At 40.8% G+C, this 18,620-nt stretch overlaps 1 protein-coding gene across 1 annotated transcript in view; it reads right to left on the bottom strand.

Annotated features, from left to right (window-relative positions):
- The window catches only part of USP9X (ubiquitin specific peptidase 9 X-linked), a gene marked incomplete in the record, with an annotated part of 1,177,890 nt that overhangs the window by 262,278 nt on the left and 896,992 nt on the right, over window positions 1-18,620 (bottom strand). The window contains 4 exon segments of the mRNA XM_053706481.1: window positions 2,451-2,658; window positions 14,746-14,892; window positions 16,938-17,084; window positions 18,103-18,211. Of these exon segments, the coding sequence (XP_053562456.1) occupies window positions 2,451-2,658; window positions 14,746-14,892; window positions 16,938-17,084; window positions 18,103-18,211 (611 nt within the window).

Raw genomic sequence — 18,620 nt, 5'->3', positions numbered from 1 at the left:
TTGGGAAGGAGAATATCCCACAAGGATGAATCCATGGAATCGATACATCTTACAAGAAAAAAATGTCCTTTTCCTCCCGTAATATCTGAAATAATTTCGGCCAAGTCCTGCCCAAACAAGGTCTTACCCTTGTAGGGAATCGTCAAAAGTTTGGACTTGGATGAAACATCCGCAAACCAGGATTTCAACCATAAGGCTCTGCGGGCCAGTACAGCAAAGCCAGAAATCTTTGCTCCCAACTTAAAGACTTGTAAGGAAGCATCCGTGATAAAGGAATTGGCCAACTTAAGAGCGTTGATCCTATCCTGGAATTTCCTCAAGAGGAGTATCTGACAATAGAATCAGACAACACATCAAACCAGTAGGCTGCCGCGCTGGTGACAATGGCAGGCTGCCATTGTAAACCCTGGTGAACATACATCTTCTTTAGTAACGCCTCCAACTTCTCAGCTATCCTCTATGGGAATAGTGGTTCTCTTAGCCAAAGTGGAAATTGCACCTTCCACCTTGGGGAACCGTTTGCCAAGACTCCTTAATAGAGTCAGCTATTGGAAACATTTTCTTAAAAATTGGGGATGGAGAGAAAGTAATACCAGGTCTCTCCCACTCCCGTGCAATAATCTCTGTAGCACGGTCTGGTACAGGGAAAACATCTACCGTGGAGGGTACATCAAAGTACTTGTTCAGCTTACTAAACTTCTTAGTCTTATCGGAGTCGTCCAAGGTAGCCAAAACCTCCTTAAATAACAAAACGGAGGTGTTCCAGCTTAAACTTGAAGGATACAACTTTAGCATCAGAAGGAGGAATTACACTGTCTGAGATCTCATCCTCAGAGGCTACCGAAGTATCTTCCTCCTCAGACTTCTGGGAGGAAACACTCTGAATAGCCACGACTGTGTCAGAAGCCTTACTCACTGATTCTTTACATTTCCTTTTGCGATTTCCCTGCAGCATGGGAAAAGCAGACAACGCATCAGTTACAGCAGAGGATATTTGGGTAGCAATGTCTTGCAAAGTAACTCCTACCGGAGTGTGAGAGGAAATGCAGGGCACTGCATGAGTAGACGACAAGGCTTGGGACGCTTGAGGCGAAATCTGCGGCATATCCAGAACAGCAGACCCCGGAACATCATCCGCCTTAGTTAATGATGGCTCAGAATCAAAAAGTCTATCCCTGTAATGCAATGTTCTTTCAATACATGAAGAACAAAAAGGGATTGGTGGTTCCACCTGGGAGTCAAAACACAAGCTACATGTAATATTTTGTAAGGCCTCTTGGTCCATCTTTAACCAGTAACCAAAGAAAAAAAAAAATAAAACTGCTTTTATTTAAATTGGATAATATTACTGGCAAAAAATGTTACTGTCACTTTAAATAGAACTCTAAAACCCTCAGATAGGCTCTATACCTCAGCAATTTTGCTGAGGTGCCTACCTGTCCTCCTGGTTGCCGGTATAAAGAGCTGCAAATGACCCGGTCTTGATCCTGAGCTGCGCAAACAGGTATCTAAGCGATCGCTCCTCAGACTTCTCTGATACAGCGGAGCCGCAACTAAACAACCTTCTTTATTCCGGGACTCACAGGAAGTTAATCCGGAAAGGCTGTAAACTTCCCAACCGCCATTAACTCTAGAGTAGTGCCGCCGAGAGTACCGTGCACACAGTAAAAAACACTCCTTGTCTAGAATTAAACCGGAGAAAAAGTTAAAACTGAGCCCTTCAAATAAATGCTCCTCTCGTCCCCAGTGCCTACAATCATCCTTATTAACCCTTAATAGGATTATTTGTATTTAGCATCCCATGCAAATTTAACTGCTGAAGTGCCATATTTTCCCTAACCCAAGAAAAATAAACTTGGCACTTACCTGAATCTACATCTGCCCGGCAGAAGACCAGCTCACCTGGTTTAAGTGGGTATCCTCCCTCAAATGGACCTGTGGGAAAAAAAGAAAGACTGAATAATCTTACTCAGGCTTTCAAGGTAGGGCAGCAAAAACTGTTTGAGAGGCGTAGTGGGGATTGTACCCCACAAGTTCCCAATTGCTTAAAAGCCACCACTGCTCTACGGAAGAGACTGTCGTGGGCTACGACTAGACCCCAGGAAAGATGAGAGCAAACCTACTCTGCTTTAAAATAATAAAATCTTGATTGAAGAAAATTCTATCAGAGACCTAAACTTTACCACCTCCTTGCAACGCAGGCAAAGAGAATGACTGGGGTTTGTGGGAAGGGAGGTGATACTTAACAGCTTTGCTGTTTTGCTCTTTGCCTCCTCCTGCTGGCCAGGAGTGATATTCCCCACAGTAATTAATGACGATCCATGGACTTAGTGTCATTAGAAAGAAAAGGGATTATCCATTTTTTAATCAATAAAAATGTTGGTGTCTACTATCCCTTTAAGAACCATAAAGATAATATTGGTAAAATATTCCATCTGGAGATGACATACCTGTGTAATACATGTCATTTAATGTATCAGCAATCTGTCTTAAGTTGCGAACACATCCCACTGCCAAAGCAACCAGCAACTCAAAGCCTGCATTTATTGTGGCAGGTGAACTGCAGACTGGAATGGCTTGTTCTGCTGGCAGCTCACCACTTTTCATGTACTGTAAATACACATTTGAGGCTGGAAATATGAAGTCATCAATCAGCTCCTGAGAAAATATAAATAATAATATAAATACCTATAAAATAGCTAGATTTTCTTTTTAGTGCAAGCATAATGTAAAAATGAAACATATAAACAAACAGGCATAGTGTTTTGGTCAAAAATTTAATTTTCTTTCATGATTCACACAAAGAATACAATTAATTATCTAATTTGCTTTGTTTGCTTGGTATCCTTTTTTTAAAAAGCATACCTAGGTAGGCTCTGGAGCTGGGAGCTAGCTGCTGATTGGTGGCTGCACAAATATACCCCTTATTGACTTACTGATGTTTTCATCTAGCTCCTGGTAGTGCATTAATGCTTCTTTAATAAAGGATTACAAAAGAATAAAGCAAAATTGATAATAGAAGTAAATTAGAAATTAGTTTAAAATTGTATGATCTATCTGAATAATGAAAGAAAATTGTTTTATATAAATATACATATATATATATATATATATATATATTACCTGCACATAAAAACTCTAAAATGATAAAATCTTTGACAGAAAAAACATAATTTATGCTTACCTGATAAATTCCTTTCTCCTGTAGTGTAGTCAGTCCACGGGTCATCCATTACTTATGGGATATTAACTCCTCCCCAACAGGAAGTGCAAGAGGATCACCCAAGCAGAGCTGCTATATAGCTCCTCCCCTCTACGTCACACCCAGTCATTCGACCGAAAACCAAACGAGAAAGGAGAAACTATAGGGTGCAGTGGTGACTGGAGTATAATTTAAAATTTAGACCTGCCATAAAAAACAGGGCGGGCCGTGGACTGACTACACTACAGGAGAAAGGAATTTATCAGGTAAGCATAAATTATGTTTTCTCCTGTTAAGTGTAGTCAGTCCACGGGTCATCCATTACTTATGGGATACCAATACCAAAGCTAAAGTACACGGATGACGGGAGGGACAGGCAGGATCTTTATACGGAAGGAACCACTGCCTGAAGAACCTTTCTCCCAAAAACAGCCTCCGAAGAAGCAAAAGTGTCAAATTTGTAAAATTTGGAAAAAGTATGAAGAGAAGACCAAGTTGCAGCCTTGCAAATCTGTTCAACAGAGGCCTCATTCTTAAAGGCCCAAGTGGAAGCCACAGCTCTAGTAGAATGAGCTGTAATCCTTTCAGGAGGCTGCTGTCCAGCAGTCTCATAGGCTAAACGTATTATGCTACGAAGCCAAAAGGATAGAGAGGTAGCAGATGCTTTTTGACCTCTCCTCTGTCCAGAATAAACGACAAACAGGGAAGAAGTTTGTCGAAAATCTTTAGTTGCCTGTAAATAAAATTTCAGGGCACGGACTACGTCTAGATTGTGCAGAAGTCGTTCCTTCTTTGAAGAAGGGTTGGGGCACAATGATGGAACAACAATCTCTTGATTGATATTCTTGTTAGTGACTACCTTAGGTAAGAACCCAGGTTTAGTACGCAGAACTACCTTATCTGAATGAAAAATCAGATAAGGAGAATCACAATGTAAGGCTGATAACTCAGAGACTCTACGAGCCGAGGAAATAGCCATTAAAAACAGAACTTTCCAAGATAACAGCTTGATATCAATGGAATGAAGGGATTCAAACGGAACCCCCTGTAAAACGTTAAGAACTAAGTTTAAGCTCCACGGTGGAGCTACAGTCTTAAACACAGGCTTAATCCTAGCCAAAGCCTGACAAAAAGCCTGAACGTCTGGAACTTCTGATAGACGTTTGTGTAAAAGGATGGACAGAGCTGAGATCTGTCCCTTTAAGGAACTTGCAGATAAACCCTTTTCTAAACCTTCTTGTAGAAAAGACAATATCCTAGGAATCCTAACCTTACTCCATGAGTAACTCTTGGATTCGCACCAGTGTAAGTATTTACGCCATATCTTATGGTAAATCTTCCTGGTAACGGGTTTCCTAGCCTGTATTAAGGTATCAATTACTGACTCCGAAAATCCACGCTTTGATAAAAACAAGCGTTCAATTTCCATGCAGTCGGCTTCAGAGAAATTAGATTTTGATGTTTGAAAGGACCCTGAATTAGAAGGTCCTGTCTCAGAGGCAGAGACCAAGGTGGACAGGATGACATGTCTACTAGATCTGCATACCAGGTCCTGCGTGGCCACGCAGGCGCTATTAGAATCACCGATGCTTTCTCCTGTTTGATCCTGGCAATCAAACGAGGAAGCATCGGGAAGGGTGGAAACACATAAGCCATCCTGAAGGTCCAAGGTGCTGTCAAAGCATCTATCAGGACCGCTCCCGGGTCCCTGGACCTGGACCCGTAACAAGGAAGCTTGGCGTTCTGGCGAGACGCCATGAGATCCATATCTGGTTTGCCCCAACGTCGAAGTATTTGGGCAAAGACCTCCGGATGAAGTTCCCACTCCCCCGGATGAAAAGTCTGGCGACTTAGGAAATCCGCCTCCCAGTTCTCCACTCCTGGGATGTGGATCGCTGACAGGTGGCAAGAGTGAGACTCTGCCCAGCGAATTATCTTTGATACTTCCATCATCGCTAGGGAACTCCTTGTCCCTCCCTGATGGTTGATGTAAGCCATAGTCGTGATGTTGTCCGACTGAAACCTGATGAACCTCAGAGTTGCTAACTGAGGCCAAGCCAGAAGGGCATTGAGAACTGCTCTCAATTCCAGAATGTTTATTGGAAGGAGACTCTCCTCTAGAGTCCACGATCCCTGAGCCTTCAGGGAATTCCAGACAGCGCCCCAACCTAGTAGGCTGGCGTCTGTTGTTACAATTGTCCAGTCTGGCCTGCTGAAGGGCATCCCCCTGGACAGATGTGGCCGAGAAAGCCACCATAGAAGAGAATCTCTGGTCTCTTGATCCAGATTCAGCGTAGGGGACAAATCTGAGTAATCCCCATTCCACTGACTTAGCATGCACAATTGCAGCGGTCTGAGATGCAGTCGTGCAAAAGGAACTATGTCCATTGCCGCTACCATTAAGCCGATTACCTCCATGCATTGAGCCACTGACGGGTGTTGAATGGAATGAAGGACACGGCAAGCATTTAGAAGCTTTGTTAACCTGTCCTCTGTCAGGTAAATTTTCATTTCTACAGAATCTATAAGAGTCCCAAGAAGGGAACTCTTGTGAGTGGTAAGAGAGAACTCTTCTCCTCGTTCACTTTCCACCCATGCGACCTTAGAAATGCCAGTACTAACTCTGTATGAGACTTGGCAGTTTGGAAGCTTGACGCTTGTATCAGAATGTCGTCTAGGTACGGAGCTACCGAAATTCCTCGCGGTCTTAGTACCGCCAGAAGAGAGCCCAGAACCTTTGTAAAGATTCTTGGAGCCGTAGCCAACCCGAAGGGAAGAGCTACAAACTGGTAATGCCTGTCTAGGAAGGCAAACCTTAGATACCGGTAATGTTCTTTGTGAATCGGTATGTGAAGGTAAGCATCCTTTAAATCCACTGTGGTCATGTACTGACCTCTTTGGATCATGGGTAAGATTGTCCGAATAGTTTCCATTTTGAACGATGGAACTCTTAGGAATTTGTTTAGGATCTTTAAATCCAATATTGGTCTGAAGGTTTCCTCTTTTTTGGGAACCACAAACAGATTTGAGTAAAACCCTTGTCCATGTTCCGACCGCGGAACTGGGTGGATCACTCCCATTAGTAAAAGGTCTTGTACACAGCGTAGAAACGCCTCTTTCTTTATCTGGTTTGTTGACAACCTTGAAAGGTGAAATCTCCCTTGTGGAGGAGAAGCTTTGAAGTCCAGAAGATATCCCTGAGATATGATCTCCAACGCCCAGGGATCCTGGACATCTCTTGCCCAAGCCTGGGCGAAGAGAGAGAGTCTGCCCCCCACTAGGTCCGTTTCCGGATCGGGGGCCCTCACTTCATGCTGTCTTAGGGGCAGCAGCAGGTTTTCTGGCCTGCTTGCCCTTGTTCCAGGTCTGGTTAGGTTTCCAGCCTTGTCTGTAGCGAGCAACAGCTCCTTCCTGTTTTGGAGCAGAGGAAGTTGATGCTGCTCCTGCCTTGAAGTTACGAAAGGCACGAAAATTAGACTGTCTAGCCCTAGGTTTGGCTCTGTCTTGAGGCAGGGCATGGCCTTTACCTCCCGTAATATCAGCGATAATTTCTTTCAAACCGGGCCCGAATAAAGTCTGCCCCTTGAAAGGTATGTTAAGTAATTTAGATTTAGAAGTTACATCAGCTGACCAGGATTTTAGCCACAGCGCTCTGCGTGCCTGAATGGCGAATCCGGAATTCTTAGCCGTAAGTTTAGTTAAATGTACTACGGTATCAGAAATAAATGAATTAGCTATCTTAAGGGTTTTAAGCTTGTGTGTAATCTCATCTAAAGGCGCTGAGTCAAGGGTCTCTTCCAGAGACTCAAACCAAAATGCTGCCGCAGCCGTGACAGGCGCAATGCATGCAAGGGGTTGCAATATAAAACCTTGTTGAACAAACATTTTCTTAAGGTAACCCTCTAACTTTTTATCCATTGGATCTGAAAAGGCACAGCTATCCTCCACCGGGATAGTGGTACGCTTAGCTAAAGTAGAAACTGCTCCCTCCACCTTAGGGACCGTTTGCCATAAGTCCCGTGTGGTGGCGTCTATTGGAAACATTTTTCTGAATATAGGAGGGGGTGAGAAAGGCACACCGGGTCTATCCCACTCCTTAGTAACAATTTCAGTAAGTCTCTTAGGTATAGGAAAAACGTCAGTACTCGTCGGTACCGCAAAATATTTATCCAACCTACACATTTTCTCTGGGATTGCAACTGTGTTACAATCATTCAGAGTCGCTAACACCTCCCCTAGCAATACACGGAGGTTTTCCAGCTTAAACTTAAAATTTGAAATGTCTGAATCCAGTTTATTTGGATCAGATCCGTCACCCGCAGAATGAAGCTCTCCGTCCTCCTGTTCTGCAAATTGTGACGAAGTATCAGACATGGCCCTAGCATTATCAGCGCACTCTGTTCTCACCCCAGAGTGATCTCGTTTACCCCTAAGTTCTGGCAATTTAGACAAAACTTCAGTCATAACATTAGCCATGTCTTGTAGAGTGATTTGTAATGGCCGCCCTGATGTACTTGGCGTTACAATATCACGCACCTCCTGAGCGGGAGATGCAGGTACTGACACGTGAGGCAAGTTAGTCGGCATAACTTCCCCCTCGCTGTCTGGTGAATGTTGCTTAACATGTACAGATTGACTTTTATTTAAAGTAGCATCAATGCAATTAGTACATAAATTTCTATTGGGCTCCACCTTGGCTTTTGAACATATTGCACAAAGAGATTCCTCTGTGTCAGACATGTTTAACAAACTAGCAATTAGACTAGCAAGCTTGGAAATACTTTTCAACTAAATTTACAAGCAATATGCAAAACGTTACTGTGCCTTTAAGAAGCACAGAAAAAACTGTCAAGGTTGAATAACAATGAACCGGATTAGTTATAGAAACCAAATTTTCAAAGTAAAAGCATACATTTAGCAAAGGATTGCACACATTAGCAATGGATGATTAACCCTTAATATCAGAAAAAACGTATAACAATTGAAAATATAAGCGTTTTTATCACAGTCAAAGCACAGTCTCACAGGTCTGCTGTGAGTGATTACCTCCCTCAAAACTAGTTTTGAAGACCCCTGAGCTCTGTGGAGACGCCCTGGATCATGCAGGGAGAAAAAGGCAGACTGTGACTGAATTTCTGATGCGTAGTAAAAGCGCCAAAATAGGCCCCTCCCACTCACATTACAACAGTGAGGGAAGCTCAGTAAACTGTTTTAATTTAAAACAAACGACAGCCATGTGGAAAATAATGCCCAAAACAATTTTTCACCAAGTACCTCAGATAATTAAACGATTTAACATGCCAGCAAACGTTTAAAATCTAATTTATGAAATGTCATTAAAAGCCTGCTGCTAGTCGTTCACACTGCAAGTTAAGCTAAAAGTTATATGCATATAGTATTTTCCCAGTGAAGTGCCATTCCCCAAAAATACTTAAGTGTAAACATACATACATATCAGCCTGATACCAGTTGCTACTACTGCATTTAAGGCTGTACTTACATTATATCGGTATTGGCAGTATTTTCTCAGTCAATTCCATTCCTTAGAAAATAATATACTGCAACATACCTCTTTGCAGGTGAACCTGCCCGCTGTCCCCTGATCTGAAGTTTACCTCACTCCTCAGAATGGCCGAGAACAGCAAATGGATCTTAGTTACGTCCGCTAAGATCATACAAAAAACTCAGGTAGATTCTTCTTCAAATTCTGCCTGAGAAGAAAAACAACACACTCCGGTGCCGTTTTAAAATAACAAACTTTTGATTGAAGATATAAAAAACAGAATTTATGCTTACCTGATAAATTACTTTCTCCAACGGTGTGTCCGGTCCACGGCGTCATCCTTACTTGTGGGATATTCTCTTCCCCAACAGGAAATGGCAAAGAGCCCAGCAAAGCTGGTCATATGATCCCTCCTAGGCTCCGCCTACCCCAGTCATTCAACCGACGTACAGGAGGAAATATGCATAGGAGAAACCATATGATACCGTGGTGACTGTAGTTAGAGAAAATAATTCATCAGACCTGATTAAAAAAACCAGGGCGGGCCGTGGACCGGACACACCGTTGGAGAAAGTAATTTATCAGGTAAGCATAAATTCTGTTTTCTCCAACATAGGTGTGTCCGGTCCACGGCGTCATCCTTACTTGTGGGAACCAATACCAAAGCTTTAGGACACGGATGAAGGGAGGGAGCAAATCAGGTCACCTAAATGGAAGGCACCACGGCTTGCAAAACCTTTCTCCCAAAAATAGCCTCAGAAGAAGCAAAAGTATCAAATTTGTAAAATTTGGCAAAAGTGTGCAGTGAAGACCAAGTCGCTGCCTTACATATCTGGTCAACAGAAGCCTCGTTCTTGAAGGCCCATGTGGAAGCCACAGCCCTAGTGGAGTGAGCTGTGATTCTTTCAGGAGGCTGCCGTCCGGCAGTCTCATAAGCCAAACGGATAATGCTTTTAAGCCAAAAAGAAAGAGAGGTAGAAGTTGCTTTTTGACCTCTCCTTTTACCAGAATAAACAACAAACAAAGAAGAAGTTTGTCTGAAATCTTTAGTGGCCTAATTTTAGAGCACGGACTACGTCCAAATTGTGTAACAAACGTTCCTTCTTTGAAACTGGATTCGGGCACAAAGAAGGTACAACTATCTCCTGGTTAATATTCTTGTTGGAAACAACTTTCGGAAGAAAACCAGGCTTAGTACGCAAAACCACCTTATCTGCATGGAACACCAGATAGGGCGGAGAACACTGCAGAGCAGATAACTCAGAAACTCTTCTAGCAGAAGAAATTGCAACCAAAAACAAAACTTTCCAAGATAATAACTTAATATCTACGGAATGTAAGGGTTCAAACGGAACCCCTTGAAGAACTGAAAGAACTAGATTAAGACTCCAGGGAGGAGTCAAAGGTCTGTAAACAGGCTCGATTCTAACCAGAGCCTGAACAAACGCTTGAACGTCTGGCACAGCTGCCAGCCTTTTGTGAAGTAAAACAGATAACGCAGAAATCTGTCCCTTCAGAGAACTTGCAGATAATCCCTTCTCCAAACCCTCTTGTAGAAAGGATAAAATCCTAGGAATTTTTATCTTGTTCCATGGGAATCCTTTAGATTCACACCAACAGATATATCTTTTCCATATCTTATGGTAAATTTTTCTAGTCACAGGCTTTCTAGCCTGAATCAGAGTATCTATTACAGAATCTGAAAACCCACGCTTTGATAAAATCAAGCGTTCAATCTCCAAGCAGTCAGTTGGAGAGAAACCAGATTCGGATGTTCGAATGGACCTTGAACAAGAAGGTCCTGTCTCAAAGGTAGCTTCCATGGTGGAGCCGATGACATATTCACCAGGTCTGCATACCAAGTCCTGCGTGGCCACGCAGGAGCTATCAAGATCACCGAAGCCCTCTCCTGGTTGATCCTGGCTACCAGCCTGGGAATGAGAGGAAACGGTGGGAAAACATAAGCTAGGTTGAAGGTCCAGGGTGCTACTAGTGCATCTACTAGAGTCGCCTTGGGATCCCTGGATCTGGACCCGTAACAAGGAACTTTGAAGTTCTGACGAGGCGCCATCAGATCCATGTCTGGAATGCCCCATAATTGAGTTATTTGGGCAAAGATTTCCAGGTGGAGTTCCCACTCCCCCGGATGGAATGTCTGACGACTCAGAAAATCCGCTTCCCAATTTTCAACTCCTGGGATGTGGATTGCAGACAAGTGGCAGGAGTGATCCTCCGCCCATTGAATTATCTTGGTCACTTCCTCCATCGCCAGGGAACTCCTTGTTCCCCCCTGATGGTTGATATATGCAACTGTCGTCATGTTGTCTGATTGAAACCTTATGAATTTGGCCTTTGCTAGATGAGGCCAAGCTTTGAGAGCATTGAATATCGCTCTCAGTTCCAGAATGTTTATCGGGAGAAGAGATTCTTCCCGAGACCATAGACCCTGAGCTTTCAGGGGTTCCCAGACCGCGCCCCAGCCCACCAGACTGGCGTCGGTCATGACAATGACCCACTCTGGTCTGCGGAAGCTCATTCCCTGTGACAGGTTGTCCAGGATTAGCCACCAACGGAGTGAATCTCTGGTCCTTTGATCTACTTGAATCGTCGGAGACAAGTCTGTATAATCCCCATTCCACTGTCTGAGCATGCACAGTTGTAATGGTCTTAGATGAATTCGTGCAAAAGGAACTATGTCCATTGCTGCAACCATCAATCCTATTACTTCCATGCACTGCGCTATGGAAGGACGAAGAACAGAATGAAGAACTTGACAAGAGCTTAGAAGTTTTGATTTTCTGACCTCTGTCAGAAAAATCCTCATTTCTAAGGAGTCTATTATTGTTCCCAAGAAGGGAACTCTTGTTGACGGGGAAAGAGAACTTTTTTCTATGTTTACTTTCCATCCGTGAGATCTGAGAAAGGCTAGGACGATGTCCGTATGAGCCTTTGCTTTTGACAGAGACGACGCTTGAATCAGGATGTCGTCCAAGTAAGGTACTACTGCAATGCCCCTTGGTCTTAGAACCGCTAGAAGGGACCCTAGTACCTTTGTGAAAATTCTCGGAGCAGTGGCTAATCCGAATGGAAGTGCCACAAACTGGTAATGCTTGTCCAGAAAAGCGAACCTTAGGAACTGATGATGTTCCTTGTGGATAGGAATATGGAGGTACGCATCCTTTAAATCCACCGTGGTCATAAATTGACCTTCCTGGATGGTAGGAAGGATCGTTCGAATGGTTTCCATTTTGAACGATGGAACCCTGAGAAATTTGTTTAGGATCTTGAGATCTAGAATTGGTCTGAATGTTCCCTCTTTTTTGGGAACTATAAACAAGTTGGAGTAAAACCCCATCCCTTGTTCTCTTATTGGAACTGGATGAATTACTCCCATCTTTAACAGGTCTTCTACACAATGTAAGAATGCCTGTCTTTTTATTTGGTTTGAAGATAATTGAGACCTGTGGAACCTTCCCCTTGGGGGTAGTTCCTTGAATTCCAGGAGATAACCTTGAGAAACTATTTCTAGTGCCCAAGGATCCTGAACATCTCTTGCCCAGGCCTGAGCAAAGAGAGAAAGTCTGCCCCCCACCAGATCCGGTCCCGGATCGGGGGCCATCCCTTCATGCTGTTTTGGTAGCAGTGGCAGGCTTCTTGGCCTGCTTACCCTTGTTCCAGCCTTGCATCGGTCTCCAGGCTGGTTTGGGTTGAGAAGTATTACCCTCTTGCTTAGAGGATGTAGAAGTAGAGGCTGGTCCGTTTCTGCGAAAGGGACGAAAATTAGGCTTATTTCCAGCCTTAAAAGACCTATCCTGAGGAAGGGCGTGGCCCTTTCCTCCGGTGATGTCTGAAATAATCTCTTTCAAATCAGGACCAAACAGTGTTTTGCCCTTGAAAGGGATGTTAAGCAATTTTGTCTTGGAAGACACATCCGCTGACCAAGACTTTAGCCAGAGCGCTCTGTATAGGAAAAACATCGGGGGTCACCGGAACCTCTAGGAACTTGTCCATCTTACATAATTTCTCTGGAATTACCAAATTGTCACAATCATCCAGAGTAGATAATACCTTCTTAAGCAGTGCGCGGAGATGTTCTAATTTAAATTTAAATGTTACAACATCAGGTTCAGCTTGTTGAGAAATTTTTCCTGAATCTGAAATTTCTCCCTCAGACAAAACCTCCCTCCTGGCCCCTTCAGATTGGTGTGAGGGTATATCAGAAGCATTATCATCAGCGTCCTCTTGCTCTTCAGTGTTTAAAACAGAGCAATCGCGCTTTCTTTGATAAGTAGGCATTTTAGATAAAATATTTGCAATAGAATTATCCATAACAGCCGTTAATTGTTGCATAGTAATACGTATTGGCGCACTAGATGTACTAGGGGCCTCTTGTGTGGGCAAAACTGGTGTAGACACAGAAGGGGGTGATGCAGTACCATGCTTACTCCCCTCATCTGAAGAATCATCTTGGGCACTATTATTATCTGTGGCATCATTGTCCCTACTTTGTTTGGACACCATGTCACAATTATCACATATATTTAAATGGGGAGACACATTGGCTTTCATACATATAGAACATCGTTTATCTGATGGTTCAGACATGTTAAACAGGCTTAAACTTGTCAACAAAGCACAAAAAACGTTTTAAAATAAAACCGTTACTGTCACTTTAAATTTTAAACAGAACACACTTTATTACTGAATATGCGAAAAAGTATGAAGCAATTGTTCAAAATTCACCAAAATTTCACCACAGCGTCTTAAAGCCTTAAAAGTATTGCACACCAAATTTGAAAGCTTTAACCCTTAAAATAACGGAACCGGAGCCGTTTTTACATTTAACCCCTATACAGTCCCAGAAATCTGCTTTGCTGAGACCCAACCAAGCCCAGAGGGGAATACGATACCAAATGACGCCTTCTATAAGCTTTTTCAGTGGATCTTAGCTCCTCACACATGCATCTGCATGCCTTGCCTTCCAAAAACAACTGTGCATTAGTGGCGCGAAAATGAGGCTCTGCCTATGACTAGAGAAGGCCCCCATCTGAAAAAGGTGTCCATATAGTGCCTGCCGTTTTTTAACAACAATCCCCAAGATTATAATAACTATAAAGAGCTATAATCTGTCAAATATGCTTAGCAAAGTAATCGTTTTAGCCCAGAAAAATGTCTACCAGTTTTTTAAGCCCTTATAAAGCCTTTATTCTTTTACTTAATCTAAGAAAATGGCTTACCGGTCCCCATAGGGAAAATGACAGCCTTCCAGCATTACCAAGTCGTGTTAGAAATGTGGCCAGTCATACCTCAGGCAGAAAAGTCTGCCAACTGCTTCCCCCAACTGAAGTTACTTCATCTCAACAGTCCTGTGTGGAAACAGCAATCGATTTTAGTAACGTTTGCTAAAATCATCTTCCTCTTACAAACAGAAATCTTCTTCTCTTTTCTGTTTCAGAGTAAATAGTACATACCAGCACTATTTTAAAATAACAAACACTTGATTGAAGAATAAAAACTACATTTAAACACCAAAAAACTCTTAGCCATCTCCGTGGAGATGTTGCCTGTGCAACGGCAAAGAGAATGACTGGGGTAGGCGGAGCCTAGGAGGGATCATATGACCAGCTTTGCTGGGCTCTTTGCCATTTCCTGTTGGGGAAGAGAATATCCCACAAGTAAGGATGACGCCGTGGACCAGACACACCTATGTTGGAGAAACTAAGTTTAATCACCACAGTCCTCTCACACATCCTATCTATTAGTTGGGTGCAAGAGAATGACTGGGTGTGACGTAGAGGGGAGGAGCTATATAGCAGCTCTGCTTGGGTGATCCTCTTGCACTTCCTGTTGGGGAGGAGTTAATATCCCATAAGTAATGGATGACCCGTGGACTGACTACACTTAACAGGAGAAAACTATTAAGTAACATCTACAATAGAAATTGCTATGAGTATACCAGTTAAAGCAAGCAAGAAAGCATCAGAGGATCATGCAAATGAAAAAGGTATGAAAATATTTTAGGAAGCAACAGGATGTATACCTTGATGAGGTTCGCACCTCCCTTTTCACACCCAATATGGTATTTTTTTTCAGGTGTCTGGAATGCTAGCAATTCTTTCGTTACTCCTAAGTGACCTTCCAGAATTGTCTCCTCAATGCCAGTTTCGCCAGTTCTCTTCACATCCTCCTGAAGTCATAGACACAAGCAAATTAACCAAAAACACATGTGCAGCTCACCTTGCATTACATACACTCCAAAATACAAGTATTTGCACAAGATATTTTCAATGTAGACTTTGAAACGTTTGGCAAAGAGTACAAATTAAACATTTTTATTGATCAAACACTCACTAAATCACAGTCTGTTTTATTGCTGTAATACTACTACTACTTGATCAAAATCATTGCAATATTTATTATTAATCATTTTAAAAGGATTTAAAATGTTATTTTTTATGCAGTTTAAATTACTTCCTGTCACAGCCCTACAAGGGGACTGTGGTCTCTGCAGGAAGGCGTATATAGCGTGATGTCAAATCATCTAGAACACTGTTTTTCAAACATGTCCTCAGGTATCCCCAACAGACAAGAATTTCAGAATTACCTTGGTTGAGAGCAGCTAAAATAATCTGGTTACTAATCAGTTGATTATTTCACCTGTGCTATAGTTCAGATATCCTCAAAATGTGGCCTGTTAGGGAGGTCTGAGGAAAGGTTTAAAACCAGTCGTCTATAGTAAAACAAGCTGGTTTACTATTCAGTCAATACTAGATAAACAGGACGTCAGTTTTGCCCACGCTATAAAGAAGACAGAATTTAAATGGACAGTCTACTTGAATTTTTTTTGTTTAAAAAGGTAGATAATCCCTTTATTACCCATTCTCCAGTTTTGCAAAACCAACATTGTATCTAGGCCTCTGCAGACTGCTCCCATATCTCAGTGCTTTTTATAAGCTTGCATTTTAGCCAAGTAGTGCTGGTTCCTGCATAACTCCACAGCGTATGCACAAAATTATCTATATGGCACACATGAACTAACACTGTCTAGCTGTGAAAAGCAAATAAAATGCACTGAGATAAGAGGCAGCATGCAGGGCCTTAGAAACAGGCAGAGATTTAGAGGTCAAAGTATATTAATCAAACAATGTTGGTTGGGCAACGCTGGGGAATGGGTAGTAAAGGCATTATCTATCTTTTTTAAATAAGTCAAGTAGACTGTCCCTTTAACTTAAAGGGCCACTGTAAGTAAATATTTTCTATGCCTGTTACTAACTAACTACCCCAAATACGCTTTTTATCAATAGCATTTCATTAACATATCTCTACCGTATATCAGAAATCTTGTCTGCAAATTAAATTGTTTTGCAAACCCACTCTGTCGGTATCCTTTGCTCTGTACCAATCTGCTTACAATACCTAGGTTTCAAAATGGCGCTTTAAACACAAAGTTATTGGTTTAAGTATTTTGAACATGCAGTGCTGAAAATAGTGGGCAGGATAATGTGACATCATCGGCGAATAAAATATATAACTTTTAGAATGTTATGAAACTTCGTTTTGGAGAAAATATAGGTCAGTAGGTTTTAATTAATGTTTATTAACTTTAATATGTTAGTTGTTTAGCTTAAAAATTATAACAGAAAGTAATCCTTTAAGTAACCAACATGTTAGCGCCCTTATTTCCCTGAGGAAAGTGGCTACAGTGAAACAAAGTGCTTATTTTGCAAGAAAACAATTAGTTTGCCGTTTTTTTTTTAAACAATCTGTTTCTTTTTATGTTTACTTTGATTTAGCTTATTTGTTTTTACTAAAGGAGTACGGTTTTAAAACCCTTATAATAAAAGAACATGTACATATTTTCATTTCAATTTTAGAGGTATGGCTTTAAAATTCTGGGTCCTCCACAATGTCGCACATTTATATTTAACTAAGCTATAAGCATCTCCAAAGGCAAAACTGTCTCTCAACAAACTAAGCTGTAAGTTGATAATTACAAATATTACATAATTAAATAAAGAAAAAAAATAGCATGTTTAGCCTGTACTAACGGGGGGAGAAGTGATGCAAGGTAATGTACTTTCACAAAAGTGTTAAGTTGTGCCTCTTTAATTTTAATAAACGTATCTAAGCTGAGACATAAGTCAAGCTAACAATGAACATTAGATTATATTTGATAGCTGTAACGTTAATATAAATGGTATTTTAAAAAAAAACAAAAAAAAAAACACTTACTTTTATCCTTTTTAACCAGTCAATCTCATTGTTGAGCAAGACCTCTGCATTGGGGATGTTAATATTACTGTTGTAAGCATAATTCAGCAGATGTCTTAATAAAGTAAAGTAGTCACCAGCATGTTTTGCTCGCTCTCTAGCTGTGCTCTGTTGAAATAAGATAACAAGTAAATTTGCAAATTCAAATATATCACTTTTTATTCAAAAGGATCCCAGATTTCCCATTAGATTAACCATTATATTAAATGACATTGTATGGTACCATATTAATTTAAATAATATAGTTTTTGGTATGAATAGAAATGCAAGTGCCATATCATTGACCATGACAGCAACTGACACTTTGGCTTTAGGCTGATTTGCTATGGAGAGCAATAGAGGGAGTGACAAGTTTAAATGCAAAATATTTATATAGTTGTATGTTAAGATTCTTACAGTAGTGTTAAATGCGTCATAGCTTGTGCTGATGTTTTCTAATATATCCTGAATGTTGTAAGTGACTTTATTAACAAAGTGCATTTTTAACTTATTTTAAACACCAAGTATTATAATAGTTTTTTTTTTTGTTTGTTTGTTTTTTTAACATGTCAGTTTTATTATAAAGCAGATCATAATCACTAAGATTTACCTCAGCTGAATTATTTAAGCAGTTACACCAGCCTTCTGAAGAGAATCTTGTTAAATTACAGTCTAAAGCCAGAGGTTTTCAAACCTGTCCTCAGGCTTCCCTAACAGGCCAGATTTTCAGGATTACCTTGGATGAGAGCAGGTAAAATAACCATGTTTTCTAATCAGCTAATTATTTCACCTGTGCGCCAGTTCAGATATCCTGAAAATCTGGCCTGTTAGGGAGGCCTGAGGAGAGGTTTGAAAACCCCTGGTCTAAGCAATAAAATATATTTTTTTAATGTACATAGTTCAGAAAATTTGAGCCGAGCATCAGCTCTGATAGTCAATAGTATTACATTACAATATTCAACCATTGATTTTACTATTATAAAATTCTGACCACACCTTTATATTCATCAGTTACTGGTCAAGACATGACAAAACTGATAAATAATATATGAAAACAAAAAACATTTATGTCAAAAAATACAATACAACACTGCCATTTAAGTGAAATATTGTGTGTAATACTAAATGTGCACAAAGCATGTATTACCCCGAGAACTGTAAACAGTAGCGTAATGAAGAAGATGAGAGGCCTGTGTCCCATACAGCATCTTGTAGCCATAAGAAAGAATTGTTCCTGTGCCATTTGCCGTACAAGCCTGAAGAATTAATAAAACAAAGTATTAATTGTAATAAAATGATACATAAAAAATAAATATATATATATATATATATATATATATATATATATATACACACACACACCGATATATATATATATATATATATATATATACATACATATATATATATATGTAAAATAATGATTAAAACCCAATCTATACTTTTGAAGAGCTATATCTAAGCATTAAGTTAAATATTAAAAATTCTACCAAAAACACACACACACACACACACACACACTTAACAGATTTAAAGGGTTGCTAAATGTTTATCATGTTTTTGCTGTACTCCACACTCAACCTAAAAATGCATACATCCTTGAAACTTCAAGTATCAAGGTTTAAATCAATCTAACAATTTAAAAACATATTGAGGGTGTCTATA

The sequence above is a fragment of the Bombina bombina genome, chromosome 3, assembly GCF_027579735.1.
Source record: "Bombina bombina isolate aBomBom1 chromosome 3, aBomBom1.pri, whole genome shotgun sequence".
NCBI classification, from domain to species: domain Eukaryota; kingdom Metazoa; phylum Chordata; class Amphibia; order Anura; family Bombinatoridae; genus Bombina; species Bombina bombina.
Note: the sequence above shows the minus strand (reverse complement) of the source record. Positions and strands in the feature narration are given on the sequence as shown.